General features: G+C 51.7%; 1 protein-coding gene across 1 annotated transcript in view; it reads left to right on the forward strand.

Annotated features, from left to right (window-relative positions):
• The window catches only part of ALKBH5 (AlkB family member 5, RNA demethylase), a gene marked incomplete at its 5' end in the record, with an annotated part of 16,489 nt that extends 6,632 nt beyond the window's left edge, over positions 1-9,857 (forward strand). Inside the window, 3 exons of the mRNA XM_009326314.1 lie at positions 645-725; positions 5,200-5,355; positions 6,985-9,857. Of these exons, the coding sequence (XP_009324589.1) occupies positions 645-725; positions 5,200-5,355; positions 6,985-7,168 (421 nt within the window). The remainder of the gene's footprint in view (positions 1-644; positions 726-5,199; positions 5,356-6,984) is intronic.
• Between the last annotated feature and the right edge of the window lie 117 nt (positions 9,858-9,974).

The following is a 9,974-nucleotide window of genomic DNA, read 5'->3' on the forward strand; positions in this document are numbered from 1 at the left end:
GCTGGGGTGTGGCTGTGCTGCGGGGTGACGTTTGTGTCGTGGCTGAGGGTGTGCCGCGTGGGGGGTAGCGGGGAGGGCCAGGATGCCGAGATGGCAGCGCCTGTGCCCGGGTGAGGGCGGTGGGACACCCGACTCTTAACCACCGCTGCACCCCCTCCTCGACTAACAAATCTCATCGACTCCGGTACGCGTTCGTGTCTGGGTATGCTGCACATCTCAGCCGTGAGAGATGGTTTTTCTCGGTGACATGCGTGAGAAGATGCTTTGGAGCAATGTGCTGGTTTTTTTTCCCCCGTTGCTCTCTAATTTCTTGGTAAGTGAATTGGCTGAATTTAAACTCCATAAACTCATTTTCTACGTGTCTTACTTCACAATGTTGTGGCAGGTGGCAGCTTCCTCTTGTGTTAGCTAAAAAAATGGAAATCCAAAAAAAAAAAAAAAAAACCCTGACTGTCCTCATTCTTTCCTGAAGTTTCTTCCTTCCTATAAGTCTAGCTCCCCCGTGCCTGGGGAATGGCGTTTGGAGGAGGAATTCCTGGTGGAAGTTAGGAAATGACTGGCCAAACTGAGTTGTTGAGGCTGGCAACCACTTTCTGCTTCTGCCTGTCATCTTTCTCACAGTGGCTTTTTGTTTTTGTTGTCAGTGGATATGCAGCCGATGAAATTACACACTGTATTCGACCACAGGACATCAAGGAGAGAAGAGCTGTCATCATCCTTCGAAAGTAAGTGTTGAAGCCCTCCGGACAGTAAGATAAACTTGGATGTGGTGTTGTGATGTTTCCTAAGGTGCTTTTAAAGAAACACTTTAAAACTGCCTTGCTTGTTAACTTGCTGGCTTGATCTTACCTCTCGGTTAGATGTCACTCTGATGCTCACTTGCGTCTTGCCGTACCCATCGCTTGGCCGGTGGAAGTAGATGGAACTTGTTACTGCGGAGTTAATCACTTCTTGGCTCTGTGCAGCAGTACTTCATTGTAACGTCTGGGTTTGCAAGCGCTCTTCGTGTCCAAACACCTGGCTTTCATTGGCTGCCTAACTCCAAACAGCTAGGATTTCAAACTCGCTTGTTTTGGGCTATGTATTCAGGTGTCTGATCATATGATACCCACATGCGTGAGTTACCTGGACGGTCCTTTGAAGCCGATGCTTACGATGAAGAATCTCGTGTAAAGCAGACAAAGTTTTCTTGATAGCATGGCTTTCATTTCCTGGGGAGAGGGAGGAAGACGCTGGCTTCGAAGGGAAACGGATGCAGTGAATTTAGTGATCGCCTCACAGAGCTTGTCCTTCGAGTCGGTGTTGGGAAGTCAAGCTCTGCCAGCTGCGTCGCATGCTTCCTTTTTCAGAAGATCTGTCCTGGTCAGCTGATGGCATTTCATCAGCCAGTGTCTGTTCCTAACCTCTTCAGACAAAGGGTCGGGGGGGGGGGGAAAAGTCTTTTTTTCTTTTTCTTTCTCTTTTCCCACTTCTTTATCCAAAGGGGGGGGGGGGGGGGGAGAAACAACCCGAACCAACCCCACCCCAAACTCCTCAGCATAACCTTTTTTTGTGCCCAGAAATGTTCTCTCTCATCAGTTCCTTCTACTAGGAGAGCAAAAAATGTGACTGCCACATGTTGACCCACGTTGATTGTGCCTTAGAAGGTGTTAGCAGTAATTCTGCTGTCAAGAAATCTTCTTGCAAGTGAAAACACACATGATTTGAGTACTGTAAACCCAGACGAAAGCGTGGGCATGAGGGCAGGGCTGCAGCTGTGGCCCAGGCTGGCGTAAGGCTAGCAGGCAAGTGGTCTAGATTCAGACTTGCTGAGCCTTTGGACAGCTTAGTTGGTTTCAAATCGAGTCTGGCGATGTTGCGAAGATATGGCACAAAGCCAGTGGAGTGGAGTTGGACATCTGGTTAGAGAGACCCAAGAAACGAAGGCAGGAAAAACAGCAGCCCTGAGGCGTTAGCCAGGCAAAATCAGCACAGACCCGAGGAGACAGGATGAGATGTGGCAGGTGATAGGGTGGGATCAAAGAAAGAAAGAAAGATTAGAACCAAACCACCCGATAGTTGGTTGTTGCCACGTGAGGTTTAAGGCGAGAGGGTTGCGATAAAAGGCTGTTATGTTCACGTTACTGGTTACTGCGGCCAACGAAAAGCAGTGCGAGCGCTGACGAGGGCCGGTGGAAGCCGCCTCCAAATCCTGTGGCTGCTTTAGTTGGGCTTTGGGATAGAGAAGCTGCCTGTCCCAGGCTGTGGAGCAGTTCCCTTGAAAAGACAGACGCGGCTAAATAAGCTAAAGCTGCCCAAACTGGTGCAGATATCTAACATACGTGTTTAAACTGGCTCTACCTCTTGCTTTTGCCAGCCTGTGTGAGCTAAGGGTGTTATTTCAGTCCAGCCCGACTTACCCTCACAGTGCAACTGGGCAAGCACCGATCTGGCTGAGATGTGCCCGGCTGACCTGGTGCGTCGCTGCCGAACAGACAAGGCCCGTTAGCTCCTAGCAGAGCCGTATTGGCTGCGTTTGCTCAGCCATCCTTCTGCAGCAGTGTGTCCTTCTGTCTTCCCCTGATTTTAGGGGCCTGATTTGCTTAGCGTTAGAGCAGAAGTGTCTCTGCCCAGTCATACGCAGACAGCGATGGGCTGACTTGACTGGCAGGCTGAATGAAACCACAACAGGATTTTTCTCTTGAGCAAAGTGGAAACCCCCTGGTAATTATTTTTGTGTAATCTCCGTAGAGCTTAGCAGCCCTGGTGAATACATGGCAATTGCCCGTTTGCCAAGGGCGCACTCTGATTGCTGCCAAATAGAGCTTATTAATTGCTGCTTATCCCTTCTGACGGCGGCCGTCTCCTCGCCGGGTCCCGTGTGCGTGCATGCATGCGCAGCAGGGCTGCGGTGACCTTTGTCTGCGCTCGCATCCCCACGGCATGCATTGCTGCAGCGAATGCCATTCCCTAGTCCCAGATCATGCGACTTCGTGCAGTCTGAAATAGCGTGTTACGCCACCAGGAAAGCAGCTACTTCCGCTGGTAGCCTGCTAGCACGAGAGGCTTTGGGAGCAGCCAGCGGCCTCGTAAAACTCCCCGTCCTCCTCTTCGTCAGCCCCGAACCAGCCCCGAGCTTTCCACTGGGATCAGATCAGTTGGGTCATAGAGTGGCATAAACTTCGCTGCAGCTTGGAGCCGGGATATTTGGCTCTGAGTAAGCTGCCGCAGCCTGCTGGGTCCCAGACGTTTGAGTCTGGATCTGCTCTTGCCTCTACTCCGAGCGCGTGGTTCTAGAGACGTTTTTTGCTGGCAGCAGCAGGAGAATGAAACTGCGCGAGCTGGAGGAGCGGCTGGGTTTTGCAGGATGCTTGAGAGCGGTGTGGTTACCAAGTAGGTCATAAACACTTCAGTGCTGTAGTGTGATGATATTTACGGTGTTTCCTGCGTATCGGAGTGCAGGACTGCGGGGAGCCAACAAGGTTTGGAAGCGCTTTGAGCAAGAGGCGGGGGGGGGAGGAAGGGCGCTCTCAATTTCGTGAGATGCGGAAAGAGGTAACGGGGGATAGAAATGAGACCTATTCAAGCGAGTCTTGGAAGTCATTTTAGAGGGCTTATGCTGCCATTTGTAAGCACTTCTTTGTAAGCAGTTACATCGGGGAGTTATTCTATTTAACTTGAACTTTGGTAGGTAATTTGCTCTCCGTTTTAGTATAGTTTCTCCTTGTACCTGCTCCTGCAGCTCATACCGACATTGCTCTGTGGACGGAGAGAGCGTGGCTGATGTTCCCTTGCCCTTGCAGTATATTTGGTGGTTTGTTTGTTTTAATTGCAGGCCTGTAGTTGCTGTTGCATTTGAGAGTTATTTAAACCACCTAACTTGTCTGGGGCAGGATCCACAATGCCTTTGGTGTTCTAGCTGGACTGGGTCCAGTCCTGGAGCCGAGAACAGCTCAGGACGACGGCGCTGGGGACTAGCGCAGCCTGGCAGCTGCCTGCGGAAGCGTTCCTTGTTTCTGGCATGCTGGGTAGGCTTGGGCTGCCGTGCCCAGCTTCGCGTGTGCCAGCCTGGCATTGCCCTGGTTAACTGAAGAGGCTCTCCCCGATGGCGGAGAGGAAGCTTGGCAACTGGACGTGCTTCCTAATGGGAGTTTAGGTTGGGATTCTCCTGTGGAAACCTTCCTCAGGAGCTAAAGTTCAGCACTAGAGAGCAAGTAGTGGTTCTCCCCTTTCTTTCACCCACACCCCTTCCGTATTCACCCATAATCCCAAGGAGGGAGACAGGCTGCAGCAACAATATCAGGCTGCCTTTCCTTCTGGGAAGTGGCTTAGATCCTCCTGAAATTGGCAGCTCTGGAGCACCTGCACCACCTTTCAGTAGGTTTTGCCCATTCTTAGACTTCAGTCTGTGTTTTGAAATAAGACTTTAGCAGTGCTTGTAAGTTGAGACTGGTAACTGTGCTGTGCTTGGAGACGGTGATAGCGCCGTGATAAGACGCCGCGCCGTTGAGTTTTCGTGCCTGCTGCTTGGCCTGCTGCCTCCCTCCACGTGTGCGTGGCTACAGTCGTGCCTGGGCCAGCAACAGTTCTGCTCTGGGACGAGCAGTGCTTGCTCTCCGGTGTGATCGAGCGTGTTTCTATCCCAGCACGAACAAGGCGGTGCTGCGCTGCTGGAAGAGATGTGGTGCAGCTTCTGTTTGCTAGACCTTCTCCTGACTCGTACTTCAACTCTTCAAACCTCGTAATCAAGCTGAGAAATGCCTGACCCTACGAGATCTTGAGACAGTAGGGAGTTTCCAGATAGAAGCAGTTATTACTGTTGTAGGTGATGATGAATTTTGCACCGTTGCAGGTGGCTTAACTGGAGCTGTGAGTTATTGTCGAGTCACTGTGGTTTCGTAGGGTTTCACGGGGGCTCTAATGCCTCTACTCTGTATCGTAACTGGGATTGCAGTGAGCCCAGCACCACTGGCGTTCACCGCACGACTACGTGGTGTCCCTAAGCCTTCCCCTTCCCTCTAACCAAGGCAGCAAAGCTGCAAGTACCAGGAAGCTGCAGCTTGTTTTGCTGTTGAGCGTAATAGTCCTGACCCTCTTCCTGAGCTGTGTGGCTGGGATTGAGGGTTCTGCTTCAGCGCATCTAGGACAGACGTCTGCTGCAGCGTGCTAGTGGTTCTGTAGAAACTCCTTGCAAATTCTCTTCTCTTTAAACATTTGCAGAACAAGACTAGATGCACCTCGATTGGAAACAAAATCGCTGAGTAGCTCTGTGTTGCCACCAGGTTATAACTCTGACCGTCTATCGGGAAGCAACCGGGACCAGATCCTGAAACCAAAGCGGTCCCATCGCAAAGCAGATCCTGATGCTGCTCACAGGTAGGATGATCTCTCCTAAGAGCGATGTTTTGGATGGCATCTCTAGGTCAGTGCATGTCTGAGATCCCTGGCCTCTGACAAGAGAGGCTGCCCAGCACACTTAAAAACATCCTCGTTTGCACCTCCTGGGTGCTTTCTGTGGTGTACAGATCTGTTTTATCAGAATGAGGTTCTTTATATGTTCCTCCTAGGCTTGTGGAGGCTGAGCTCTGGCTGTAAGCAGCTTACATTGTTTATCCTGTGAGTGGCATAATGAAGAAGCAATACATTTGGCTGGCTCTTGATAATGCAGTCATTCAGAACAATAGTTTCCCTGCAGCTAATTATTTTTGACCTGTATTGCCAAGCAACCTGTGCAGCTGCGTTAAACTATATTATGAAAGCAGTCTTGGGCGAGAACATGAGGTTTTGCCGTCTGGGAAAGGTGAAAGCCTTCTTGGGAAGCTGCTTAGACCTGTTTTGGTTCCAGAGCTGCATGCGTATATTTTTGTGTGTGTAACCAGACTGTGTGAATGCATAAGCTTGACATTCAGGGGAGCTCCTTGGTGAGGTTTCGGACAGCTTGAGCTCTGCAGCAAGGCTTCCCTCAAACACCACCTTGCTCTGTGTGAACGTACCGATAGCCGTGAGCGATAGCCAGTCTGCCGGCTGTCGTGCAGTGTTTCTGGTATTCTCCAATTCCAAAGCTTCCCGAGGATCGAGACGACGTTGCCTGCACATCGTGTAAAAACCAAAAGTTGGCTTGGTCCCGGGGCTTGGCTGCTGTACGGTCCCAGCCCGTGTTTCAACCTGTCCTGGAGGGAGGAGGGTTGGGATGGCTTCTTTATGAGCAGTGTTCATTCACTTGGGCTCGGGCTGACTGGGAAGATAGATCAAGAAGAGAAACTAGCCTGCAAGTGAAAGCTTACCTCTGAGCACGCAGTGGGCCGGTGTATGATTAGAGAAGCGGTCATGCAGGACAAATCTGCAGATCCGTGAGAGTTGTTTTGCAGCCTGATGTGACCTTATCAGGGTGGGGGGGGCTTGCACAGGCTCCTGCAGCGGAAGGGTATCAAAAACATGTTTTTTCTCTTCCTTTGGCCTCAAAGACTCCAGTATAACATAGGTAAATAGCACAGATATCAGATAGTGGTATCTCTTAGGGGAACTCGGCAGTTGCCACCTAAGATAAAATAAGTCTGTGCAGCCCACCAGCCCAGTCCTGCTACGAAGCGATCGCAGGTGAGAGCGGGGGCAGCTTTGCAGAAATAACAATTGCACTGTGCTAATGTGCTAACTGCGGAGAGACAGACCCCTCTGCCCGAGGGGTGTTTCCTGGGGCCACAAGCTGCGCTTAAGAAGAGGTGACTGGGCTCTTTGGAAGCATTCCTGGTGGAGGCAAAGACCAAAACTTGCCCTGGGAAGGGGAAGGACTTGCACCATCAGAAGCAAAGTTCTCAGCCTCCCCGTGGGAGGTGCAGCTTGGCGATCTGTTCCGGCTCTGCCGAGTGCCCAGTTACTGGGCGAGCGATGTGGAAACAGTCGGTCATATCGCTCGAAGTATGCAAAACTGCAGATAGTGTCCGCACAAGGGAATGCCTAAGTGCTGTTGTGGATGTGCTCTCACTCCCTCTTTCTCCCTCTCCGTAGGCCACGGATTCTAGAAATGGATAAAGAGGAGAACAGGCGCTCAGTCCTCTTACCAAAACATAGGAGACGGAGCAACTTCAGCTCCGAGAACTATTGGCGAAGGTCTTACGAGTACACGGAGGACTGTGATGAGGAAGAGGAGGACGGCAGCCCAGCCAGGAAAGTTAAAATGAGGCGACACTGAGGATTGCACTTTCCAGGCTCGTGGAGCTGATGAGATTGGCCTCCAGTCTGTGAAAACTTTCTCCTCCCTCTGGCTATCTTCCATCTAGCTTCAGTTTTGGTTTTTCCTTTCAGGCTGAAGAGTAAACAGGAAGGATCTAGCAATTTGTTTTTATGAATGGAGGAATGCTGAGACATACGTAAGGATGGAACATGTCCAGTGCACATGGTGTCCTGAGTCATGGGTCAAACGGGCATCTCTCCCTTAGGAAGCAGATAAAGTTATGCCAGGCTGTCTGTTGGGAATTCTTTTGAAAACACCAAAAAGTTTAACTGTTTCATTGCGCAAGATTCAAGAATCGTATTTTTGTTTTTTGCTTTAACTTTCTTCCTTTCCAAATGTTCTAAATATGATGTTTGACCCCAGGAGCTGAAACTCTCTGTGGCGGCTTCGTATTCCTTGCTTCACCAAAGGGCACCTTGGTCTGCTCTTACCTAGTTGTTGTTGGGTTTGTTTTAAGGGTGCCCTGCAGTAACTGGAAGTTTGAAGCTTTGCAGACCCCTCTTACTGCGATTTATTTCAAAAGGTTTAGGATGTTTTTGTTGCACTTTAGTACCAGTTTTAAATGCCATAGGTTTCCTTTCCAGTCCATTTTCCCAAGCCAGCGTGGGCGCGCAGCCTTGTGTGCCTGTGCCGCCCTCTCTGAGAAGAATGTACTTGAGCTCTGGTTTCTCAGTGCTGGTCTGACCAGGGGTATGTTTTGGTTGAGGAGGAAGGAAACGTGGCTGGCTTCACCGAGGCTGGCCCAGCATTGACCCGAGGTCCATATTGGAGCCCCGGGGCTGCTGAGTGAGCGATCGCGTTGAGTACATGCTGCTTCCCAGAACTGGAGGTAGCAAAGAGGAGTAGGAGAGACGCTGTGCTTGTGAGGACGTTTACCTTGGGACCCCCTGAGAAGAGCTGTCCTCCACTGCCTGGGGGACTGGCTTTCAGCCCCCTGCCCCTTTTAGGTGGAGAGAGTTGAGGCGGCACAGCATCCCATCCCGAGGGACCAGCTGCGCTCTGTCAGAGCAGGAACGGGCGCTGCCGCGGCCTCGGGGGAGCCGCGCAGCTCGGCTGCGGTCCGTCCCCTCCGAGGCTGGCTCTGGGAGCGAGGACGCTGCAAGGGTCCGGTTTGGCCCCAGTGCAGTGCATTCAGCAGCTAGTGCTGCAGCGGTTGCCCGCCTCCTCCTGGCTTATTCATGCCCTGTATTCCTGGGGTAGGGAGTTTTCTGGTTGCTACAGAAAATGCTAAGAAGAATTGGGCATTTGGCCCCGCGGAGTTAGTGTTAGAAAGTCTGCCACCTTCCTCCTCTTCTCCCACCCGGTTTGCGTTAGCCCAGACCGAAGCCTCGGCCTTTTCAAAGTTTGGGGCCCAACACCATATTTAGAACTGTACTTTTAAGAAACTTCCTCCAATTGATTCTTTGAACCCAAGTGTTGGCAGTTGTAAGGATTAGTCTTATTTTTAAATTTTTACCGCTTTGCCCTCCCTCAAATTGTAGTTTTTCTTAGTGTTGTGTCCCCCACACACTTCATGGTCTGCACGCTTGGCAATAAAAAGATGTAATATATTTTGAAACCCGTTTGCTGCTGTCTTGAGGGGCTCCCAGTCAAAAAAAAAAAAACAAAACAAAAACCCCCACAAAATCCAAAACCCAGGCGTTGTTCCCCAAAGCGCCGTTCCTTGGTGATCGAGCACGTTTGCTGACATTTAGGTCTCGATGTCCTTTTCCTTCCCCGCTGACTTCCGCAGCTCCTGCCGCTCGCCCGTTGTTGGGGTCCGCTCAGGCTGGATCTAGCGGTCACATTAGTGCAAAGGAAATTACCATCACTTTCAGCACCGCTGATCTGCGAGAGGATCGTAGGTGAGGTCCCCGGTGCCTGTCTCTGATTCTCTTTATCCGATCGCTTTCCTGGCGAGAGCCCCCGTCGGCTCGGTGCGGAGGTACGGGCACAGCCTCGCGGCCAGCCTTCGAAGGAACCTGTCTTGTCTGCCCAGAGATCTGAAAGTTCATGCTTCTGCTGCTTCTGAAACCTTTAAAAAGCCTTTTTCAGACCACGCTTAGTGTTTGTAGCGGTGTTCCTCGCCCTCCCAACTTTCTGCAGAGAATCCGGGCCAGCTCTTGGCTACAAACCCCCTGTTTTGGAAAGCTTGGTGTTTCCCCTATAGCAAAACCGCATGTGGGGAGCAGCGTCCCTTCTCTTCCTTATGGCTGGTGCAAACATCTCCGGCAAGCTGGAGACCTGCTAGCGGGATGCCTAGCAATGGCTCTTTCTAATTGTCTTTCTGGATTCATCCTGGACGTGCCCCGTGCCCTCCTCGGTGTCAGGCTCTGCTGCGGGTGCTGCTAACGGTGGCAGTGGTCACTGCCAGAGGTCTTGGCTCTGCGCAGCCTGCTCTCCCCCTCTCCCCCCCCACCAGCTCCCAATTTTACACCTACCTCTGCAATACGGATGCTGTACCCTGGTGTCTCAACTCAAAATGAAACCGGAGGCAACCTGCCTTCGCGGGGCCGCTTCCCAGAGCAGGACTCCCATGGGACGAGGCGTTGGCTCTATCTCCACGGAAGGCTGAACAAGGCACCCTGAGGTCTTACCTCTACCAACCATCACTTCATCCCGGTCCTTGTGCAGTCTGTACGCATGCAAGTATCCTTCCTCTCCCAGTTTGTTCCGGTATTCCTGCATGCCATGGTCGGGAGCTCTCCCCCTCCTTCCTTCCCCCCTGCCCCGCATCTGTGCGGTGGGTCTGAGCTGGCAGCCGTGGCTGGAGGGGCAGGAGGGG

The sequence above is a fragment of the Pygoscelis adeliae genome, unplaced genomic scaffold, assembly GCF_000699105.1.
Source record: "Pygoscelis adeliae isolate BGI_AS28 unplaced genomic scaffold, ASM69910v1 Scaffold946, whole genome shotgun sequence".
In the NCBI taxonomy this organism is placed as follows: domain Eukaryota; kingdom Metazoa; phylum Chordata; class Aves; order Sphenisciformes; family Spheniscidae; genus Pygoscelis; species Pygoscelis adeliae.